The sequence below is a fragment of the Abramis brama genome (assembly GCF_963993115.1).
Source record: "Abramis brama genome assembly, chromosome: 4".
In the NCBI taxonomy this organism is placed as follows: Eukaryota; Metazoa; Chordata; class Actinopteri; order Cypriniformes; family Leuciscidae; genus Abramis; species Abramis brama.
In genome coordinates, this window is record NC_139966.1 from 40,306,797 (window position 1) to 40,331,919 (window position 25,123).

The following is a 25,123-nucleotide window of genomic DNA, read 5'->3' on the forward strand; positions in this document are numbered from 1 at the left end:
CTTAAATGTCAACTAGAACAGTACATTACACTTGAAGGATGAGAATAATCTGGAGAAATTGATAAATGAGTGTCTCTCTTCGATGCCAGCATCAGAGTTCCAGGAGGTGGAGGTGCACCTGCGCAGACAGAAGTCCGGTTTCGGCTTCAGGATCCTGGGCGGAGAGGAACCAGGACAGCCTGTGAGTCCGGAGGCTCAGGAGAAGGCTCGTACTTTAGAACTAACGCACACGCTTCCTAAAACAGAGTTCACTGCCATTGGCTAACATGATAACATGTCTGTTCATCCGCTTTCGTTTCCATACAAAGCTGAAAGAGAGACAATAGTAACCGTGCTGTGCCTGCGCAGATCCTGATTGGTGCAATCATCGAGAAGAGCCCAGCAGATAAAGACGGGCGTCTCCGGCCAGGAGACGAGCTGATGTCAGTCGATGGGATCCCTGTGGCCGGAAAACCCCACCGTTACGTCATTGACCTCATGCATGGGGCGGCCCGGACTGGCCAGGTTAAACTCACTGTACGGCGGAGAGTTCAGCCCACAGGTGAGCATTCGCTTGTTTGTTTCATTTGTCTACTAACAATGTCCAACAGTGAATTATTGAACGTACATGGTATTTCCACCCAATATCAAATCATGCATTGTGTTTAATAGCATTCTGTGTTGGAAATGACAAGTAAAATAACCACATATTTTGTCTTGCTAAGGCTACCATTTTATGTATCCTAAATTTACACAGTTAAACAATATAATAATCATACAGCTCCATTGGAAATTACACAAATTCAAAATACTCTGTTAACAAGTTATATTTACCTTCTTCGCCATCACATGTTTCATATTTCATCTCAAGCATGCAATTCACTGTTTTCGCCATGGTAAACAAGTACTAACATTTGATTTTTATTATGAACAGGGTTCCCACGGGTCCTTGAAATCCTTGAAAGTTTGTGAATCTGAAAAGAAAAATTCAAGGCCCTGGAAAGTTTTGGAAAATAAACACACACAGATACAGGTCCTTTAAAAGTGCTCGAATTTATTTTGTGCAACAAGTTTTCTAGATAAAATTCCATATTCCCTCCGGTCCGCTAATGTGTTATTTCGCCAACACTTCGTGGCCTATGCGCACTAGCTTGCTTGATTTACGTTAGTTACGCGCATTTACGCGTTACGTAAGTGTGTTTCCGCGTGAGGTACTTTGTGTTGTACGTTGCCATAACGTTCACGCGCGCACGAAACTACGATGGAACCTCAACGTTTGTTGTTGGACACAATAAGTGTGTCCCCACATTAAGTCCTTGAATTTGAGGGTATTGGACCTGGAAAGTCCTCGAAAGGTCCTTGAATTTGAAGTTAACCGAGGTGTGGGAACCCTGTATGAAAGATTAACTTTATTAGAGGCAAAATTGTTTGTTGTGGTGGAATGTTCATCATTTTTGCAAGAAGTAAATCATTGTCTCACAATAAATATTGAAATGGTTCACTCTCTTTTTTAGATTATCATAGTTTTAAACGTAATAATATTTCAAAATGGATATTCATAGTTTAAGATAAAAGTCTGGTTCAAGGACACGATTAAAACAATAAAATATGTACATATTTTTGGTAGCAAGATTTATGGTAGCAAGATTTTAAATTATGGTAGCAAGATGCAAAGTTTTCAACACAGATTAAGTGTGTCCTTCATATATCAAAGGAAATTTTTTAATAAAAAAAGTATTTTTTTAAATAAACCCTTGGGACATAAAATCTCCCAAGTAAAAACTGCCTGAAATGGAATAAAATACCTTTAAAGGCAAAAGCTTGTTATTTCCTGACAGTTACAGCAATTATAGTTTGCTGTGAAGTATATAATATGTGAAGAAGGTAATGGAGGTAATGAAGCAGGTTCTGTTATACTGTTCCTCTGCGGCTTATTATGTGTCCTCTGTTTATTCTCTCTCTCTCTCTCTCTCTCTCTCTCTCTCTCTCTCTCTCTCTCTCTCTCTCTCTCTCTCTCTCTCTCTCGTCCTCCCTGTCTAATAATTCTTGGTGTAGCTGAGGCTCAGATTGTGTGCCCTTTCAATCTCTGCCTCCCTCATCCTTCTCGCTGTCTGACTCATCCTCTCATTCTTATCTTCCCTGGACAATCGTTTCTTCCACCCTTGCATCTCAGTGGAGCGTTTGGGAAATGTCTGGCTTCTGGCTTTTTTAAGCTTACTGTTTGATCGCAGAGGGACTTCAGACCAGCTTTAGCCAAACTAATAGCATCTCTCTTTCTCTCGTTCTCGCACACTTGTATTAATTGTTGTTGAGACCTGTTTCTAAATCTAAAAATCGTATGTAATGTTTTTAATGTAACAACGTTTCTTATGCTCACCAAAGCTGCATTATTGATCTAAAATATGGTAAAAACAGTTTTCTATTTTATTGTACTTTAAAGTCTAATTCCTGTGAATCCCATTCTAATATGCATTTCTTATATTTATAACATATTGTAACATTTCTTATTATTATCAATGTTGAAAACAGTTGTGATGATTAATGTTTTTGTGGAATATTTGTTCAAGATTCTCTGAGGAATATAAAGAACAGCATTTATTTGAAATTGAATCTTTTGTAACATTATACATGTCTTTGCTACCATTTTTGATCAATTTAATTCATCCTTGCAGAATAAAAGTATGAATTTCTTTCCAAAAATATCTTACTCACCCCAAACTTTTGAATGGTAGTGTGCTATGTAAAAATATTGTAATTTTTACAACTCAAACCCTTCTTCCCAGTTCAAAAAGATATAATTATAATTATCTTGCTTTGACCGGAAACTCTTGTGAACTTGTGAAATATACATTTTAGTGGCCATAATATAGAGATGTTCAACTGCTCAATGCAAACAATTAACCAATGAGAATCAAGTATTTGAGAGAACCTTATTCCTCTTAACTCTAATATTTCCCATTTAAGTCTGATGAATCAGAATCAGAATGAGTTTTATTGCCAAGTATGTTTACATGTATGAGGAATTGTGATAGAAGCTTCCACAGCACAGACAGAATGACAGCGACAAAACACAAATAATACAAATGGAGTAATATAAGTGAATAAAAATACACAATATACAAAATAGACGATATGTGTATGTTATATACAAATGGTAGGAGATGTAAATAAGAGGTATGGTGTGCTAAATAATATATAAGCATAAAAATTGCTCATGTCTATTGTCAGTGGTGGGGGCATTTAACTGTTCATGAGGAAGATTGCCTGAGGAAAGAAACTTTTCTTGTGCCTGGCTGTTCTGGTGCTCAGTGCTACAACATTGCGGAAACAGTTCAAAGAGGAAGTGGCCTGGATGTGAGGAATCCAGAGTGATTTTGCCTGCCCTTTTACTCACTCTGGATGAGTACAGTTCTTGGAGAGTGGGGAGGGGTGTACAGATGATTCTCTCAGCGGTCCGGGCTATCCACTGTAGTCTTCTCAGGTCTGATTTGTTAGCTGAGCTGAACCAGACAGTTATTGAAGTGCAGAGGACAGACTCAATGACTGCAGAGTAGAACTGAATCAGCAGTTAATGTGGCAGGTTGAACTTCAGCTGGCGAAGGAAGTACAACCTCTGCTGGGCCTTTTTCACAATGGAGTCAATGTGATTGTCCCACTTCAAGTCCTGAGAGATGGTAGTGCCAAGGAACCTGAATGACTCCACTGTTTCAACAGTGCTGTTCATGATGGTGAGTGGCGGGAGTGCTGGGGTGTTCCTCCTGAAGTCCACTATCATCTCCACTGTTTTGAGTGTCCTGGATGAGGCCGATGAGTCTGGTGTTGTCTGCAAATAGGAGCAGTCATTGGTGTAGAGCAAAAAGAGTAGTGGGGAGAGGACGTAACCCTGGGGGGCGCCAGTGCTGATCGTGCGGGTGTTGGATGAAAATGTTCCCAGCCTCACTAGCTGCTGCCTGTCTGTCAGGAAGTTGGTGATCAACTGACAGATGGAGGAGGGAACAGAGAGCTGGGTTAATTTGGACAGGAGGAGGTTCGGAATGATGCCGAGCTAAAGTTCACAAACGGGATCCTCACATAAGTTCCTAGTTTGTCCAGATGTTGCAGGATGTAGGGCAGTCCCATGTTGACCACATCTTCCACAGACCTGGCTCGATAAGCAAACTGCAGGGGGTCCAGCAAGGGTCCAGTAATGTCCTTTAGTTGGGCTAACAGCACTCTTTCAAATGACTTCATGACCACAGACGATAAAGGGAAATTAAATGAAAATTCCAAGTCAGTGGAAATGTTAGTTGAAAAGTCTATTTATTGTACTTTCTCTCTCGCTCTGGTATCTTCAGGTGAACCCTTTCCAGAGAACGGCCGCAGTCCTGGATCTACCCAGCACAGTTCCCCCAGGAGTGACTTAACCTCCAGAATGTTTTGTAACAACTCCGCCCCCACACAAAACTCCGCCCCATCCACCACAGGCTCCTCCCCACCAGACACAGTAACCAATCAGAATCTTCAGCCTAGCGATGTCACCATTCAGCGCAAGGAGAGCGAAGGGTTTGGATTCGTTATTATCAGTTCACTGAACAGGCCTGAAACCGCGGCTGCTGCTGGTAAGGAATGATTGTTTTGTACACTTTGTACACTAAAACTTATTTTCTATCTGGGACATTCCTTTACTGTAATAGCTCACTCAGGCTGGCTGATTCATAGGGGTCATAGTGATTTTAAAAGTGCAGCATGTCCTCATAAACCTATGTATTAATAATGGATGCACTTCTATTTGAGGGCTGAAGAAGCTAGTTAAAATGTTCTAATGCAGCGCCCACTCTCGTATATAAAAACAGCTCCACTAACAGGAGAGGACAGAGAGCAGAAAAAGAGCTCTCTCAATGTATTACGTAAAAAGTATTTGTGCGTGTGTGTTATCAGCCGTGCCTCATAAGATTGGTCGCATCATTGAGGGAAGTCCAGCAGACCACTGTGGGAAGCTCAAGGTTGGAGATCGTATACTGGCCGTCAACCATCAGTCTATTGTCAACATGCCGCACGCAGACATCGTCAAACTGATCAAGGACGCTGGACTCACTGTCACACTCAGGATCATCCCTCAGGAGGGTGAGTGGACATCTGTGAACTCTAATTCTGCTACTAATGTGACTTTGTAGGTCGACTTCCTGAACATTGCTCTGTCGTGTCAACTGGCTCGACCAATGGTTGAGGGGGGACATTATTTTTGCCATGTGCCTAGTGCTGCAGAAATTTCACACTGTAGCTTTATAATGACAATTATTTTAATCTAACTATACTTTTACAGTTCTTTTCATACATAATTTAAGTGTTTTTAGAAGTTGAAATGTGATTGGATGTTATTACTGTTTTTTTCTGAATGGTATTTTGTGATAAAAATGCAGGAGGTTCATGAGATTGTGACTGAAATGTCAGTGCTGAAATAAATAAGCAAAAAGGTTTTAAAAATAACATAACAATTAATATCCAAATAATATTTACAACATAATAAATAGCTAATATTGATAGCCGAATGACATGTGCAAACATACTTTTATACAGAAATGAAATGTGTCTCTGAAACACAAATATAAATCCGATCTTAGGTAGAGTTCAGCCAAAAAGGAAAATTCTATCATAATTTACTCACAAAAAAAGTCAGGTTTGTAGTGGTATGAGGGTGAGTAAATGACAACAGAATATACATTTTTGCCCTTTTAAAGGGCCAAATTCGATAAATGGTTGCACACAAAACACCAGAAATCCAGTTTAACAACACACTGTCATTCTTTCCTTTCTATGTAAATTAGAATTATTATGGCGCAGAGATATCATGCCCAAGTAGCAGTGCTTCGCCTGTGCTTCCCCCTAATATAGTCCTTAATATATAAGTCAATATCTGCCTAGGAAATCGCCTAGTGTTAATCTGCATCGCTGTTTGTACTCGTTGTGAATATGCAGGCCACAAGTAATTAGGTGGGTTTTTTTTTTTTTTATATCACTTTTACTCAGGACATGCTAGCTGGCAACAAAGGATTCCATTCATTAAGCTAAGCTAAGCTAGCGCCGACCCTGTCAAACTAAAACAATGCATGCACTGAGACAAAAATGCATTTGCCCACCTGTCTAAATGTAGGAAAGAAGGTGAATAAGCCCTATTTCAAAAAACGGTGGAGTGTTCCTTTAATCCGATCTTCAATTTCTGTGCTACTGTATATGCAAATTCAATGTCACCGAAAGCAACAGATGTGTTGCATTTTATTTATCGTCAGCTGATTTCAAGATCAAAGACCGCAATAGGAGAGAGAGCGGCATCAGCACTGGTAGGAGAATTTAATTTCACTACTTTCAGTTTCATTTGCGGCAGTTTGCGCTTCAGCTTGTTGAAGTGATATTCATATACAGCGGGCCATATCCGTGGCTTCACGTGGCTACAACGACCAGATGCATTTATACTTGTCCAGTTGAATATGAAATGCGTCTCAAACCACCTCCTAAAGTGGTTTGAATGATTGGATTGCTATCTATCTCGAATGAGTTTCGGAGGGCATTTACACCTGGATCAATTCACAATTTCATGAAAATGCATGAAGTGGCCAAGTATAAATAGGCCCATAGATTCTACCTTATAAAAAAATTGTACAGATTAGTAAAGTATGCCAGATTATTGTAGACTGGCATATACTCCATGAACTAACACTCAGTTTTCCATCTTTTCTGCATTCACAGTTTGTCTGGGTGTGTTTTGCACCGTTAATTTATTAGTGCTAAAACAACACAGACAGTACATGCAACAACAACAAAAAAAATGCTATCAAGGGCCATAATTAATTTTGGGTACTAATGCAACGCTTAAACTGCCATTTTAGAAGATGTGTTACAAAAAGAAGCTTAGCTTTTTGTCTTTTCTCCATTTTTCAGAGACGAACAGCACTCCTTCTGCAGGCAGCTCAGAGAAGCAGAGCCCTATGGCCCAGCCCAGTCCAGTTTGCCAAGCCAGCACTGTGAACCAGACTGGTGCTGCCCCTCTACCCAACTCCAACCCTCACACCAACTCTGCACCTCAACCCAGTCCCATTACGCAGCCTAGTTCAGAAGCACAACCAAGCCCTGTCAATCAAACCAGCCCAGCCAATCATCCCAGCTCAGTGACCCAACAGAACCCGCCCACCCAGCCCTCCACAGTGCCAGTACAGATCTACAGCCACGACAGCAGGTAAGACACCAACTCAAATTACTTAAATATTGGTTTAAGTATTAAGATTTTAGGTTAAGCTAAAAAAAAAAAAAATCTGAAGAAAATGTCCATGTCCGTGTTTGGCCATGGAGTGAATAAAGTGGTTGACAGGGCAGTTGCTTGGGTATTTGTAGAGATGCACCAGTATTAAAACGCACAGGTCACATTCACCATTACTCAGAGGAATTTCACAGGTGAAACCAAATAATTTCAATAGAAATGTGTGTGATTGGGAGTTTTGCATGAGAGCGGAAAATTTCCCCACACAGATTTCGCAATAAGTTCAAGTTGATCACATGATTTGCTGCGTTGACTAACAGAAAGCTGCTCGGTTTGAAAGTGACTTCTGTGTGAGCTGTGAATCATGCATTGTTACACTATTGACAATGGAAAAAAAATTAGCATGCAACATTTTGCTGAAATTTTGTGACCTCACCTTAAAGGCCCACTGAAGTGCCTTAAAACGCGCAGCATTATTCATTGTGTTGACGTAATTTCCACTAAAACAGGAAGACAGGGCGGGACATATCGAACAGCTCCTCCCCTTTTTAAAATAGCCAATAGCTTTTAGTTAATATCACAACTCAGCCTGGGGTGCGTTTCTTGACAACGACGTAACTCGCTGGTTCACTACCATAGTACGAAGCATCGTTGAAGAAACCAACTAGCTAGTCACGACTGTTTCCCAAAACTGTATTGTCGCAAATTGGTCGTTCAACCACGTTGGTAATGATGTCACGCAGGTGGTGGAATAATAATTTCTTTAATGAATCTGTTTGAGATCAAATTAATGCTAGATGTTTTGCTATAAAATACGAACATGGCATCTGAGGACTATTTCTCATTTTTCTCAGTTATTTAGCTTTATTTCCAGATTCAATCATAGGCTCGTTCTTACGTGGTAGAGCACGTTCGCATATGCGCACTTTTCAAAAACGGTGCTTTAAATCTCTTGACGAACTAAAGACGTAAATGACAGTTGCACATATTCTAAATAAAAGATATAGATTGTAATGAATGTCAGCTTGCTTATTTTGCTCAAGACAAGGATTTATTAAGTCCACATGTCATGCAAACAAGAAACTATGCTTCTAACCACAAGTCAAAATCTGTCGTTCCAACCACACAACTTTGCGTTGCTGTTTGCGAATGTTCATTAGAATGATGGTTTCGGGAAACACCGACTCGTTGAACTATGCTGATAACGACAGAACTTAAAACCATAGTTGGCTAACGATGCTTTTGGGTAACGCACTCCAGAGCCGTTGACCTCGGTAAAGCCGAAGTTTCCTCCTAATCTCTAACCGTTTCTCCTCCTCATCTCCTCCATATCACTTTAAAATACAGCATTGTGTGCAGGACTTAAATGGGTCCGATAAGTTTTCTGCGCATTTTGTAATTTTTTTGGAACACACTAGCTTATAGATAACAGTAAGGCTTACATATTCATACTAAAAGCCACAAAACGCACATTTTGATTTTATGGCGACTTTAATGGATGTGACTTCACCTTAATGGTTATTATGGCCAATATTAAAATTCTATACTATTATGTCTAAATAAATTTAAAAATACAACACAAAAAACTAAAGTTTATTTACTATCAGTTGTTTTAAATACTACAAGTAAATTTAGACATCACAACATGATAATGCATACTATGAAAGATGGATATTGTGCGTCCCTAATCATTTGAATGGACACATTCAAGTCAAAAATGTCTTGACAACAAGTTAGACCTCTACTAAAGTTCACTATTACAGACTCCCTCACTATTAGGTTGTTGCGTAAAATCACTTATCCCTTACAGAACTGAATAATTTACCTGCATGGCTCTTTAAAGCAGTTTTTAATCATTTATATAGCTTGCAGGGACCAATGATTTCACTTCCTCTTCATGCTCTAAAGTTTCAATATACACCCTAGAGCTCCTCAGGCTTCGTAATTTTCAACAGAACATTATCCTGCATTAAACTTTAAAATTCATTAGAGACTTAGTTCTGTCAGTGGCAAGTCGTTTTTGACAGCATCCACTGGAAAACAGATGTAAACTGAGTAAATATTATGAGAGAATCTCCTCATTCCCATATATGTATGTTACAGTTTTTGTTGCTGATAAAAGCTACTATTTTGAATTGACACATTTTTAACAAGAAAGTGTCATAAAAATCAATTCTCACTTGCAGTTGCACATATTCCAACTCTGTGTGTAATATTCGACGGCATTGGTGCTCACTGGTTCTGCTCTGATTGGTTATTCAGCTACAGGTCAGAGGTGAAAGCAAGACAGGATGTAAAGCCCGATATTCGGCAGCCGTTCACTGATTACCGCCAACCCCCGGTGGACTACAGACACCCTCCTGTGGCAGATTACCGACAGCCGCCAACACTCGATTACAGACACCCCCCTCTGCTGGACTACAGACAGCTGTCCACTGACCCTCGCACCTTTCCCTTACCGGACTACAGGATGCCACAGGTAACTCTGCTGCCACTCTGTATACACTCACACACTGTGCTACAGTTTTAAAGGGAGTAGAAATACACACTGACATCATAATTCATCACTAATCAGTAGATTTATATCATGAAATGACTATGTTAAAGTGCATTAGGTGGCACTGACAGCACATTTCCATAAAGGATGCATTATGCATGTTCATAATATGTCCATAAAGTGCTTAATTCGTGTGTGTGTGTGTGTGTGTGTGTGTGTGTGTGTGTGTGTGTGTGTGTGTGTGTGTGTGTGTGTGTGTGTGTGTGTGTGTGTGTGTGTGTTGGCAGGATTTTGATTTCTTCACAGTTGAGTTGGAAAAGGGTATGAAAGGTTTTGGCTTTAGTATCCGTGGAGGTCGCGAGTATAAGATGGACTTGTTCGTTCTGCGATTGGCTGAAGATGGACCAGCCATACGCAATGGGAGGATGAGGGTGAGCGGAAATCACTTCCTGTCCATATCTATCTATCTATCTATCTATCTATCTATCTATCTATCTATCTATCTATCTATCTATCTATCTATCTATCTATCTGTCTGTCTGTCTGTCTGTCTGTCCTTCTGTCTGTCTGTCTGTCCTACTGTCTGTCTGTCTGTCCTTCTGTCTGTCTGTCTATCTATCTATCTATCTATCTATCTATCTATCTATCTATCTATCTATCTATCTATCTATCTATCTATCTGTCTGTCTGTCTTTCCTTCTGTCTGTCTGTCTATCTATTCATCTGTCTATCTGTATGTCTCTCATCTGTCTGTCCGTCTGTCTGTCTGTCTGTCTGTCTGTCTGTCTGTCTATCTATCTATCTATCTATCTATCTATCTATCTATCTATCTATCTATCTGTCTGTCTGTCTGTCTGTCTGTCTGTCTCTCAGCTGTCTGTCTCTCATCTGTCTGTCTGTCTATCTATCTGTCTGTATGTCTGTCTTTCTGTCTGTCTGACTGTATGTCTGTCTGGCTTTCTGGCTTTCTATCTATCTATCTATCTATCTATCTATCTATCTATCTATCTATCTATCTGTATGTCTGTTTTTCTGTCTGTCTTTCTATCTATCTATCTATCTATCTATCTATCTATCTATCTATCTATCTATCTCTATCTATCTGTCTGTCTTTCCTTCTGTCTGTCTATCTATTCATCTGTCTATCTATCTATCTGTATGTCTCTCATCTGTCTGTCCGTCTGTCCGTCTGTCTGTCTGTCTGTCTGTCTGTCTGTCTGTCTATCTATCTATCTATCTATCTATCTGTCTGTCTGTCTGTCTCTCAGCTGTCTGTCTCTCATCTGTCTGTATGTCTGTCTTTCTGTCTGTCTGACTGTATGTCTGTCTGTCTTTCTGGCTTTCTATCTATCTATCTATCTATCTATCTATCTATCTATCTATCTATCTATCTATCTATCTATCTGTCTGTCTATCTGTCTGTCTGTCTGTCTGTCTGTATGTCTGTCTGTCTTTCTATCTATCTATCTATCTATCTATCTATCTATCTATCTATCTATCAATCTATCTATCTGTATGTCTGTTTTTCTGTCTGTCTTTCTGGCTCTCTATCTATCTATCTATCTATCTATCTATCTGTCTATCTGTCTGTCTTTCTCTCATCTGTCTGTCTGTCTTTCTGTTCGTCTGTCTAGCTATCTATCTATCTATTTATCTATCTATCTGTCTTTCTCTCATCTGTCTGTCTGTCTGTCTGTCTGTCTGTCTGTCTGTCTATCTGTCTGCCTGCCTGTCTGTCTGTCTGTCTGTCTGTCAGTCTGTTCATCTATCTATCTGTCTGTCTCTGCAGTTGTTCTGTTCCCTGTTAAGCTCTTGTCTGTAATGAAGCTGTCATAGCTAATGTCAATTAAATAGTTCCCTTAGGATATGTTTTTTTTCCTACCTCTCATTCCGTCCTTTTCATATTTAGTCCATTACCTGACCGTTCACTTCCATTCAAGAGCCTCAGTTCTGACTGTAAACATCATCCTGTCTTCTTTCAGAGTGTGAATATAACGCAGCACGATATGCCTTTTGAAACTATAATTAGTTTGTGGTGGAACAGACCTGTGGTATTTAAAAAGTCCATTAAGCATGAAGTCACATAGCCCCCAGCAGACACTGCTGCTGCTGTAGATTTCCAAACATATCCTAAACCGAAAACATGATTGAGCTGCTGACGCTGCTAGCTGTGATGCTTTTACTAACACTCTCCGCCCCAGAGGTCAGAGGAACCTGACCCAGACACAGTGCAGGAGCAAAAAAACGAGAGACTCCTTGTCAATAATGAGAGAGTTGAGGTCATACTGCTCTCTGCCCCTAATTTAAACAAGATCTTAATGAGTCATAGAAAACTTGCCGCCCATCGCTGGCAGCGACCTGCTCAGACTTCCACATTATCCAGACCATTTGAGAGGAATTCTCCATTTGTTACTATAATTGGCTCGTTCATTTTCCTCAGCCCCTGGCCAATTAGTTCACAGACACAAGATAAGTTCAATGCACCTACATGCTTAGCATCAGCATATATGTGGGCACATTTTCCTGTTAAGGAGGCACCAATATATTCATAATTATGCAAATTTTTCTATATTATTTGTCTGTCTGTTAAGGGAAAATATTATGGTATTTTTTAAGGATGTGAAAAATATGTTTTTTTTCTTAATTACCTTTTTTTTTTTATATATATATATATATATATATACTTTTATGTTTTATTGTCCAATAACCAACATGCAGAACTGAATTATTTATATTTATTGAATTATATATATTTATGTAAAAAATTATACGATCAATAAGTTTTTTGCACAAACACAACATATGTGTTTACTTTCATCGAAATAAGTTAAGCAATTTTCAACTTTTTTTTAAGTTATACAAGATTCAACAAATTTTTTAAGTCAGTTTAATGTAATTTAAGTTGAAGTGACGTAAACATCCAAGTTGATTGTACTTAAAAATTTAAGGCAGCAACTTTTTTACAGTGTAGTTGTATGTAGTTTGTATTATGTCATACTACAGTAATATAAAAACAATACACATTATTATGTAATGAAAATATATTATTTTACAGTAAATTATATTATAACAATTTATTATGCTTTTTAAAAATATAATACATTATAAAATGTATACAGTATATATTTATATTACTCGTCTCTGTAATTAAATTGTCAGTGGGTTTTCCATAACCAAAAAGAACAGAATGTAAGGGTCTAAAAACACATTTTTAAAAGTTGAACTATTTTAACTTTATTTTTCAAACTATTGTTAATTTAAACTTTTAAAAATGGCACAGTGGCAGACCAAGACACCTGCATGTGAACATAGAACAACTTTTAAAAAATGCCAAAGACTGACAGATATTTCACAATTGAACAGGCTAAAAATCCATAACCTTTTCATCACACAAAACTATCTTAGCCCACCAAAAAAAAAAAAAAAAACTGAGCCTTACGGATGCATAATATGCATAATAACAGGAATATTGCTCACAGCAAATGATATGACAGTCTGACAGTAATTGTCTTGAAATGTATTGTTGAAGGCGGTGGATTCGTTACACAAGGCACTTTGATGGCTGTGCTTTAATGAACATGAATTTAGAGACAGCACCACAGCTAATAATATTAAGATAAAAATAAATGATACAAAAAAAATCTAGACCCCACTGATTGACTGGTCACTTGGTGGCCAACTAATTATAGTATTGATTATACCGCCTTCCTTTATATCAAGAAAAGGCAATTAACCAGTCCCTTGTTATCCTCAATATCACACACCTTATTCACAGTTGATGAAGAGCATCACTGTTGTACCTCATAGGACCCTCGTACCCATGATTCATTTATTTAGTGATGCTAATTCTGAAATTAATTGGCATAATTGTCTCATTCATGACTGCTAATGCTGATTAGAGCTTAACCAAAACAGCCGAAATGAGTTATGGATCTATATTGATCCTACTGAATAATTATCCTTAATAAATGATAGTCATATTATCATTAAAACCAGAGAGGGTGCAATTCAAAGCTATCAAAAAAATAATCACTGCTGTTCTGTGCTCATCTATCTTCACAAACATGAGTATTTGAATACTAGCTAAACATTCTGTTGAATGTTTGTTTAGGTTGATTTTTCCATACAGAGATAATAGCCATTTTGTTTTTTGTTTTTTGCAGGTTGGTGATCAGATTATTGAAATAAATGGGGAGACCACAAGGGATATGACCCACGCTCGGGCTATTGAGCTCATCAAATCGGGTGGCCGTAGAGTTCGCCTGCTGCTCAAGAGAGGCACAGGGCAGGTCCCTGAGTATGGTAGGTTTACACGAACTGTCTGAACTCATACCTTACTGCTCAGAATTGCCAACAGTATTAGATCACTTAGGTTACAGGGCCCCAAAGAGATGGAGTAACCATCAGCACAAGACAAATATTACCTCATCTTTGGAAGAGGTAATATTTTATTGGGTAACACATAGAATGTGAATAGCATAACTTATTTAGCATACATTTCATATGTTGTGAAATAATGCATTGACTTATTCACACCAGGAGCGAAATTTGTCTGGTTGACAGGTTTCATATGATATATAATTATCAATATTTTGCTCTCAATAGGAATTTATAGGTACTTTTCATCAGTTTCAGTTTTCCTCAATCGCTTTGACTTCTTTTTTGAAACAGTCTTAACATTCTCTAAACTGTAAGTGCAATTGTCAGGACTGTTCTACAAAGTGTACACCACCCAAAACGTTTATTTCATGCTTGAAAACTAGTTAATGTGTCATTAAATTGGCCAATGACACCAAAAAAAAAAAAAAATTGTCATCACGTGAGCCACACTGGTCATAATTTTTTCACCATGGCAGTCAACTCTGGAAAAGTTTGTTATCCTGTATATAAATTTCATTTTTGTTCTACTTTTTTTGTTGACAAACTATACTATATTATATAACTATACTATGTATATCAAACTCACGAATATCTTTTTTAGATACAGTTTTAGGTAATATTTTACTTGGAGAATCAATACTGTAATAGACAGAAAAAGAATGCGCATTTGTATGTATACTGTACATTTATTTTGTATATTTTGTTTATTTTATACATGATGTCTGAGAATGGATCATTTTGCATGTGATGGCTCAATGTACTTACTCTTTTGCTAACATGTGCCAAAGAATTTACAAATGTCTTTTAGAATTTCAAATCTGGTTAGAAGAAAATTGTTTAGAGATCTGAACTTATCGTTTTGAGAGAAAAAAAATCCCATTTAAGAGCCAAAGCGATGGAGAAAAATCATTCTCTTGTACACTAATAGTTAATAACCCCAAAATGATTTTTGTAATACATTAAACTCCTTCCATTTTCCTGCTAACACAACACTATGACAGCATGCTCTTGGTATTAATGCAGGTATAGCGAGGCTTCTTCTATTTCTTCAATGTTATTGGCTGTTAGTGAATAATTCTCACTTCCTTTCTCAAGTTTCCTCACTGAATACTATCTCAGCACTGATCTTAATACTGTCTTAGCCTGTGGCTGCTGTTCTAACCCTAATGATTGGTCTAGGTTGTTACTTCACCTCTTATAGGAATGGTACCTTCCAGTCTCTCCATGTGCATGAAAAGTGACAACCATGGCTCCCCCTATTTCTTCCTAATGGGCCATCCTAAAGACACGGTTTGTAATAGAGTGCATGCGTTCTAACACATCAGTCCATCATTCTTTCTTGGAGTGCTGTGGTTTGGATTGGTTAGTTCTTCTCGCTCTTGTGATTTGTGTGTGTGTTTGCGTGTGTACGTGCATTTTTATATAGCTATTATTTTATTTATTTTGTAAATTATATGTAAATTATATACACGGCAGTAGAGAATCGCACACATTGCGTTGGTTTGCGTAAAAAATGGTCAGGAGAACATTTAGTAAAGTTTTTGTCAAATTTGTTGTACATCTTATGTAGATATTTACAGAATGTATTGCTTTGAAATGGCTTAAACATGTAATGTTTTTCTATTAGAGAAACCATTGTTTCCATTGGCCATTGTTGCCAGGTAAAAATCTAGATTATTAAAAAAAAAAAATGGTAATTTGTTAAACGGTAATTATACATATAAGTATTGAGTAATAGTAAAGTAACTACAAAAAACAAGTCATGTTTTTAGCAAATGAACAACACAGTGAGGAATATTTTATTATTTTATTTTGCACTATATATTTTGTTTTGCAATATAATTATAAATAGTAATAAACACCCATCTTACCTGCATATTTTTACCACAATTTTTAAAAGGTTACAAAGGTTATTGTATCTGTATTGTCTATGACTAGACAACAAATACCAGACTAAGACCCTCTTCTCCGCTCCTCAAATACATAAAACATTAGCCTTTACAAACATCGTGTTTTTTGAATAAATAACACGCTGTACTTACTCAAAGAACCAGTTCTTTATGTACCCTTGCACCGCAAAGAAACAGAGGTCGTCTCCAAAATGTGTGCAGTTAATTCTGAATGGATGCAAGTGGAGCTATTGAGGTTTTGCCGACAGTTTGAGGATCCACTAGAGTTACAAGGTTTAGTCACAAGCTCTTTATAGTAGAAAAATCTATTCAAGCTATTGTATAAAGTACAGGCAAAAAGAAACGTTAAAAAATTAAATATGGTATATAATAATTAATGGTAATGTTACAGAAGGAAGGCAAGAACCGATTTTTTTGGTTGTCATTGTTTTTAAGCCCTGCTGAATATATTACAATATTCAAAATATGATCTAACCATACTCCGTTTGGGTCATACAATGAAAGCACTAGGGTACAGTACATGTCTATTGAAATGCACGCATTGAAAGAGAGGCAGCATATCCAACTCCTACATGCATACACTCTTAACAATCGTGTAACTGACTTTCCATTGTGATGAAAACTTGATGCCTATGAATTCCTAACAGCCACAGGAACAACCCTTTGCACACTTGCCTTTGAATTCCGCTTACACTCGGCCATCTCTTCTCATGCGTTTAGTATCCCACTGCGATCTCCGTGGCGCCACGAAAGCCTAGCTGAAATACAGTCATCATGAGATGGTTGTGTCAGCCTCTATGGTTTTATATTCCATACCTGTCTTCTATTTCACCGTGAAAAACCCTTTATGAGCTTGGATTCATCTTTTTCCTCTATAGGCCAGTGATTTCTGCTGCACCTGGGCCATATAAATGAGAGAAAATGTACCCCAGTAGAGTAAGAAAAGGCTAGCACAGAGATACAATGATACATAATTGTTCACTCTTGCTATATTTCCCTGTGCTTGAAGCTTGATGATAATAAGATATTGTTGTATGTTTGTTTTCTTCAGTTGAAATGAACTTCCAGCCAATTTGTTTGTTAGCACATGTTAAAATGGCCACCTGGGTGCATCTGTGCTGTGTAGGTTGGTTGAAACCTGAGCAGTCCTCAGTGTATCCTGCAATATATGTGGTGACAGGTAGGATTAGGGGTGTATAATGAGAATATTAAGGTTGGTGACCCTCTTTCAGTTTGGGTTGTGGATTGTGGGCGTCACTCCAATGTAAGCATCTGGGTATGAAGTGATGTGTGCGAGTGTATGTGTGGGGGGACGGATAGCGGGAGAAGCCAATGGGAAAACCTGATTATTCCACACCCTGTAGACATATGAAACTGGTTAACTGGCTGAAAACCATCCAATTTCCTGTCAGTAATGGAGGTTGGTTTTGTATGGTATGTAAACGATCCATTCCATGCTATCAATTGTTAATACCATAGTACTTTGATATTTACCATGGTAATGTATTTATATGGTACTCCAACATACTTCAAACATGCTTTGTAAAACTATCACAATAGGTCCCAAATCCATAGCATTTTCATTGTACCATGTGCAAAATAATTATGGTAATACCATTGCACTTTATGGTAGTGTGGTGTGTGTGATTATTTTTTTTCCCCTCCCAAACCAGTTCAGCGCAAACCCTGCTGCACAGCCGATTCTAATGCTTTTATTGGTCATGACAATCTCGGTGTCAACATAACACTGAAACAAATACTATCCCCTAACCCTAATCTAAACCCTAACCTTAACCTCATTGTAGCATTGGTAGATATCATTACTGTTTGTCACAATCGTATCCATGATATTTCTGAGCTGTGAACTGAATCCAAGAAGTCTGAATTTTTCTTGACAGGTGACTGTGTGATTGAGTTGCGAAATGAAATTGGGGTTTGCCCTGAACTTGTTTTGTCATGCGATTTGATCATGCGATTTGTGTGGTTCATGTTGACTAGTTAGTGCTTCTTTGCCAGTGTTAGCTTTGCTTCCACTGTTGTTGTTTTTTATTCTGGTGTGTGAGTGTGTTTAAGTTTGTGCTTCTTTCTTTGGATGTAACTGTTTGCATTTTTCCCCAGCAGATAGTCCCGCCCCCTGGGATGCTCACACTACAGCCTCCCCAAGTCTGTCGGAAGTAGCACCACCCCTCGACAGCTTATCTAATCCATCAGCTTCTTCTCATGTGAACCCACCCACTGACCCACCTCATACATTGTCCTTGGAAGCAGCAGGTCCAGACTGTTCCCAGGGTCCTAGAGGCCCAGAGAGTAGGGCTCTGGAGCAGGCCAGTGTGGGGAAGAGGTCAGCCATGGCAGGTGGAGTTGGGGGTGGGACCAAGCAGAGGGAGGGTAGCAGGACCAACCGTCGCTCTAGTGGAGGGAAGGTTCAGCAACAATATCTTGATGAACTTGCGGGAGAGCCCAAATCCCACAAAAGCAGCCGGGCGAAGTCCAAGGAACGCAGGAGGGAACGGAGCAACACGCCATCTCGAAAGCGAGACTCGCCCAAAACTTCCCCAACTGACACCAATATGAATGGGGGAAACGGATGCCTAGATGGTAGCAACAACCAACAAGGAGCTCTGGTGCCATTCAAAGCCCTACCAAAGGAACCAGAGAAAGGGCAAATGAGCCAAGAGAGTCGTCCCAGCCACAACTCCAAGACCAGCAGCAGTGCATCCGGCAGGAAGGCCACGGTATCCCCTGGGCCCTGGAAGATCCCTGGTACGGACAAGCTACCCAGTACCCTACGCTCAGCCACCTCCACCATCAGCAGATAACATCTCACCCCAATCTCAGGCCCAAGTTTAGACCTTACTTTGGCTTTTACTTCTTTCAGCCAACTCTTGGACCAGCACTAGGCCATGATCTGCCTTTTTTTGGGACTAGCTGGGCTTGGGCTCTGCTTGATTGCTTTTCACAGGCTTGCTCTACTTAGTAGAGATCTGTTTTAAAATTGACTATAGGTACCACCCTCCCACAATCCTCACTAAAGATCTTTCCATGCATTTCTAGACAGAGCATTTTTTATTTATATTTTATTCTAAGTTATTTTAACAGATATGACACCCACCACCTTAAGAACTGGAAGCATTCACTCCAAAAATTGAACCACGGTAGAATGAGTGATGCATGTAGCGTGCTAAAAGAAACCCGGACTGGTTTGAACTGTTGGGGAAAAGCACTCAAGACTCAGAGATGTACATGCATAGAAAACCACTTACTGACTCTAAACCACCACTGGTGGCTACAGCAATTTTTATACACTTTCATAAAAAATGAAGAATACTGAAGGAGTTACCTGACATACAGTTTTTGTGTATTTGAAGAATGAATATGATTAAAAAGATTCTATATGAGCGGACACTCGACTATGGAACTCTGCCTTAAAGACTGACCTGCAGAAGTCTGTATAGGGTTGGTAAAATGAATATAGAAATAGATATATTATATGACTACATATATGTGAGACATATTGTAAATATGGTCTTTATACACCATTGTGACCCCATACTTGAGTATTGACATCATACATGGTGTAAGTTAGAAGAGTGTAATCTAGAATTCATTCCTACTCCACTCTAAGGTGCGTTCCCACTGACAGCGATTTAAACTCAAGTGGTTGCTAGTAGGTGTTCCTACTCAACTCATCGAACTGTAAAAGGAAACCGATCACATGACCTACACTGTCTACACTGACATTGGTAGTTGCCACCTCCAGTTCAAGATCGCAACAGTCGCTTGTGTCACTTAAAATCGCCAACCCTCACTGATGATTAATGACTTGCAGTTGCTGAAAATTGCTATCAGTGTGAGCACCCTTTGAGACCACTGATTGCTCAGCTGCTCTGTTAATTTCTGAAGGAGCCAGTGGGCTTTGACCTTCTCTTGACTCTGTCATCACTAGTTCAGTCTATTCTCTCTTTGCTTGTCTACATGAACAAAGCAATTTGAAGGATCCCAAGATGGTTTCGATGAAATATAGAAAGGTTTTGATTAGGGCAGAGTGCCTTATGCCAGGGGTGTCCAATCCTGGAGGGCCACTAAGTTTAACTCCAATCCTAATTAAACACACCTGACCAGCTAATCAAGGACTTCAGAATTACTAGAAATGTCCAGGTAAGTGTTTTGGGGAAGGTTTTGAGATAAACTATTCAGTACATTGGCCCTCCAAGAGCAGGATTGGACACACCTGCCTTATGCCGACCACTTGATGCTTTATTTGAACCCCGAATCCTAGGCAACGACATCAAGACAAAAAAAAAAACGTAGCTATAAATTAATTTGACTATTGTTCTGTTAAACTGAATGAGTATGTCGTTGCATCCCTATCTCTGAATGCTGATTGGTGTCTGAATCAACTGAGAGGCTGGTTTATGTTCACAGTATATATATATAAAATTGAAAGCTATTTTCGTACATAGATAGATATAGAGTTGGCAGTCTTCTAAGAGAAGTGCAGATATTTATTAATGATATCTCTGACAGGAGTTCAAATGTTTGTTGAGCACTTTGTCTTTAAATAGACATATATATATATAGAATACAGTACTGTTAAGAGGAAATGCTGTGCATCCATGATATTCATTGAATATTTCTGAGGAAATGAATTCCCAAAATCCTGCTATGAAGATTTGCTTAACATATTGCCTATATAAAATATTGTGTGATGGTAAGTCTCTTTCACATGATTCACAAATTGATTTTTACTTGCCAATAGCAAATTGTGAAAACAAATGAAAGAGGTAATGTACGCTTTTCTGTCATGCATTGTTTTTTTCCGAATGTCATCACCCACCTTCAACACTGCGTTGGGGATACTGCAGCTTCATGTATCTAAATACACACAGTCTCTCAATCTCTACTAGCTTAGCTAGTAAGCTAAGATGTTATCTTGCTAAGTGAAGGCTAACTGAAAACACAAAGAATCCATTAAAAGGTCTCAGCCATTGGAATTTTTTTTAGGGTTTCTTTGGCTGCGCTTTGAAAAATTTACAGTAAATGAGGTCAAAGTTGAAATAGTTTGAACTTTGAGTGTTATGTTATACATCTGCATGTAACACGGCATGGTGGCTAAAGGCCTGTACGCACCAAGAACGATAACTAGACTTATAAAGTCTTAATAATTCTTATAATTCTATGAGAATAGGGAAGTCCACATCAAAACTGTAACAAGAGAGGAGCAATATCATTGGAATTGCTTTCAGAAAAAAATAAATAAAATTCTCTCCAGCTGATGAATGCTAAAAACATTGACAGCCAATCAGAATCCACCTGAATTTAAAGAGTTCAAGCAATTTAAAGCAGCGGACGATAAAACTGTAGTGTGCGCTTATAATAAACGTTATCGTGCGTTGGTGTGAACGCTAGCATAGTTATGATTGTTATAGTTTTTAGTTCTTGCTGTGAATGGGACTTAAAGGGTTAGTTCACCCAAAAAAAAAAAAAATTATTTTGTAATTTACTCACCCTCAAGACATCCTTGGTGTGTATGACTTCTTCTTTCAGCCAAACACAATCGGAGTTTTATTAAAAAATATCCTGGCTCTTCCAAGCTTTATAATGGGAGTGAGTAGCGCCTGAGATTTTAAAGCCGAAAAAAGGGGGTCAGCCCTATGTTCCCACAGCCCTATGTTCCCACGACCCTATGTTCCCACATTTCTACGAATTTTTTTTTTTACGATTTGTCTAAACCCCAGTTACGGGTAGGTTTAGGGGTGGGGTCAGGGGTAGGCCATTTGTGGGAACATTGTCTAAACCCCAGTTGCGGGTAGGTTTAGGGGTGGGGTCAGGGGTAGGCCATTTGTGGGAACATAGGGCTGTGGGAACATAGACATGCTCCCGAAAAAAGTACATCCATCCATCATAAAAGTAATCCATACGGCTCCAGGGGGTTAATAAAGACCTTCTGAAGCGAAGCGAATGCGGAAGCACAGAGGATGGAGCAAAACAAAACACCGGTCAGGAATTACAAGTCTAAAAAGAGAATTTTAAAGAGAGCTTGAGTACACGTCTACTATGCTTACACTAATCCTACATCCTACGTCATATATCGGGTCAGAGGTCACTCTTCCACCGGAACTAGACTCGCATACGGCTGTTACCGGAAGCCAGTGATTATAATTTATAAAGTTATAAATATGGATATTTTTTCTACAAAAACACATCGCTTCAAAACCTCAGTTACTATTCACTCCCATTATAAAGCCTGGAAGAGCCAGGATATTTTTTAATATAATTTTGATTGTTTTTGGCTGAAAGAAAGTCATATACACCTAGGATGGTTTGAGGGTGAGTAAATTATGGGATCATTTTCATTTTTGGGTGAACTAATCCTTTAATACTCTATATTGATGCTTTGCTCCATATAATTTAGATGGATTGGGGAACGTTGATGTGAGTCATGTGAAAGAGCTCTTAATTCTTAAAATGTAATCAGCAGGAATGTTGAATTGAAACCGAACAAACTTTAGGTTACACCTGGGCCTCAGTATACATCCTTATCCTGCAGTGTATTTGAATTTTCTTTCATAATTTACATTTTTGTGAATTACATTCCCATTAATGTAACTGTAATTAATAAATACACCATTTCAGTATTACTTGAAGGTGAAATGGGTAATTTCTGTGCAACTAGTGGCATCAAACAGAACTGCAAAGCTGGGCTGACAAAATAGCCTTGCACAGCCAATTGCATGATTTTGAGGGAGTGTCTTCATAGTTCAACTGATTTTATGACCAAAAATGACACAGAAATTACACTTCACAAAAAAAAAAAAAAAAGAACAAACACATCAAGACCCCAAATGGTGCTTCATTGTGTATTTTTCCTGCAAAAAATGTCAAAAAATGTTACAATTACTCTCTTCTTTAATCATTTTGTTAATTTTTATAATTATATAGGCCTATATGTCAACTCCGGTTCCTGTGTGAAGGACCGCGGACAAGACCTCGTCCGTTCTATCCATTGTCATAATATCGTCTCTATTATGTTCATCTCCCACAGAAATAAAGCGATGACTGATTCTACTGATGCTCTTTGAAAACGGTTGTAGATGACAAGGAGAGCCGACAATGATCTATTCATTACAAGATAGTGCTAATATTTCTCGGATAAAGACGAATTAATTGAAGCACTCCAAAAGTGGCTATTCATTTCTGAGTGATACAACCTTAGAAATCCCAGACAGACACTGTCAAAGAAAATGCATTTTCCATAGAGTACCAGCAAAGATCATGTGTGCATAAGAATGAGCTGGATCGCTTTGATGTCTCTCCATAGTGTTAGACAGGAGCTTGGTTTAAAGTACAAAATTATTGGAGTTGAACGAATTAGGATCAAGGGATCTTAAGGCCAGAAACATACTCTACGCAAGTATGCAAATGCTAAATAACTAATGTTAGCTGTTTGGCTACAAGCATACGTCATTAGCATTCAAATGCTAACAAACCTCTGTACTCAAGTGGGCGACATATTTACCTTGAAATGTCTGTAGTATTGAACAATGTGTTGTAAAGGTGCGGTCACAATTACCTTTGCTTTCACATTTTTGTGGGTGAAATCCAGTCATTTCAATAGAAATCCACACAATCTGGAATTTCTCCAACCGGTTTAATCAAGTTGGTCATGTGCGTTCACTGTGTTGACTAGCTACTTGTTTTGAAAGTGACATTAATTACGATAGAAGATTATGAAGCTTTTTTGCCCATGAAAATTTAATGACTCCACCTTTATTCAGTTAGCTAGCTAATCACGTCAAATGAACTTCAAACTTTAGCGTCAAAAGTTGACCTTAAAGAGAAAACTGACACTAATGTATGCTAATGCCGCGTTAAGAACGTGTCATGTTATGAATTGCATTCTAACACATTTTAGAACACAACAACAAGAAACAGTGTGATTGGCTTGCGTATTTGCATTTGCATTCATGTACTTGTTTAGACAATGTGTCTGGCCTTAGGGTTTTCATTTTGTAGAGTGGCAAGTTTGTTTAATAAGAGAGAGAATAGTGTCAGTGCTTTGGCACTGCTTTTCCATTTAATTTGGCTCGAGTTTGCCAAATGCTGAAGAGACTATACTAAAATGATTCAACCTGATAAATAATGTGATTTAAAATGAGATGATTTATCGGTGGAGCGATGGTGGCAACGCAATGCCCTAAAGGGGCTCTGTATCACTGTGTAGAACTTTTAAAAAACAGTGCGGTTTACCCTGTACAGATAAACATGATAAATATGACACTATGTACTATGACCTAGTCACAAAAACTGTAAGTGAGCTACTATTTTTATGAAATGCAACTCAATGGATATATACTTACTTTTGCAGAGCTCTTGTTTACTGTATGATATTTACTGAAATACTGTCAAATAAAACCTTGACATGGTGTAAAGTATTCAAGTAAAATGCAAGTGTTTTGTGAGTGTTTTACTTAATTGTCGGTCTCCTCTGCACTGATTTCCTGCTGCACAACTTGTGATTATGTAACCAGAAATGGTTAAACGGTCTTTATGCGAAAGGAGACGTAGCGGTGACATAATTACATGTTTATTAAAATAAACAAAAAGTAACTCCACAAGTTGAACTTTGGTCAATTTGCAAAAGACTACATGATATTTATCTTTGTTCTTTGTCATTTATGCGTGAAAATTATGGTGTCAGATTTCCAGGTGCAGAAGTAGCTTGAAGAACGTGTACATCAAATTACCTCAGGTAGGTGTGTGTGTGTGTGTGTGTGTGTGTGTGTGTGTGTGTGTGTGTGTGTGTGTGTGTGTGTGTTTGTGTGTGTGATAACATTCAGTCTTCAGTCACATGCAGTGTCGAGCAAAGTTACTTTCAAAAACAATTACAGTTGCAATATTGTGATGGTCCCTAAAAAAAGTAACTAATTGTGTTAGTTACTTCTTTTGGAAAGTAATGTGTTACGTTACTTTTGCATTCATTTATCTTACCTGGGCTTGGCTTGCTTTTTTGTTTTATAATAAAAATAAAAATAAAGTTCTATTTTTTGGCAAATGCAAAGGCCCTTTCACACCACAAGTGAAATGAATAAGCCTCGTGCTGAAGGAAATGCAAATTCACGTTTG

At 38.4% G+C, this 25,123-nt stretch overlaps 1 protein-coding gene across 4 annotated transcripts in view; it reads left to right on the forward strand.

Moving 5' to 3' along the window:
* The window catches only part of magi2a (membrane associated guanylate kinase, WW and PDZ domain containing 2a), a 222,753-nt gene extending 198,147 nt beyond the window's left edge, over positions 1-24,606 (forward strand). The window contains exons 15-23 of one of the 4 annotated variants that reach the window (XM_084112369.1): positions 90-181; positions 349-541; positions 4,314-4,577; positions 4,897-5,082; positions 6,895-7,189; positions 9,473-9,689; positions 9,995-10,138; positions 13,871-14,009; positions 18,116-24,606. In XM_084112369.1, the coding sequence (XP_083968495.1) occupies positions 90-181; positions 349-541; positions 4,314-4,577; positions 4,897-5,082; positions 6,895-7,189; positions 9,473-9,689; positions 9,995-10,138; positions 13,871-14,009; positions 18,116-18,816 (2,231 nt within the window). In that variant the 3' untranslated portion in view covers positions 18,817-24,606. Of the gene's footprint in view, positions 1-89; positions 206-348; positions 542-4,313; positions 4,578-4,896; positions 5,083-6,894; positions 7,190-9,472; positions 9,690-9,994; positions 10,139-13,870; positions 14,010-18,115 lie in introns of all 4 variants that reach the window. The other 3 variants (XM_084112370.1, XM_084112372.1, XM_084112371.1) reach the window with 3 other exon arrangements.
* Positions 24,607-25,123: the final 517 nt, after the last annotated feature.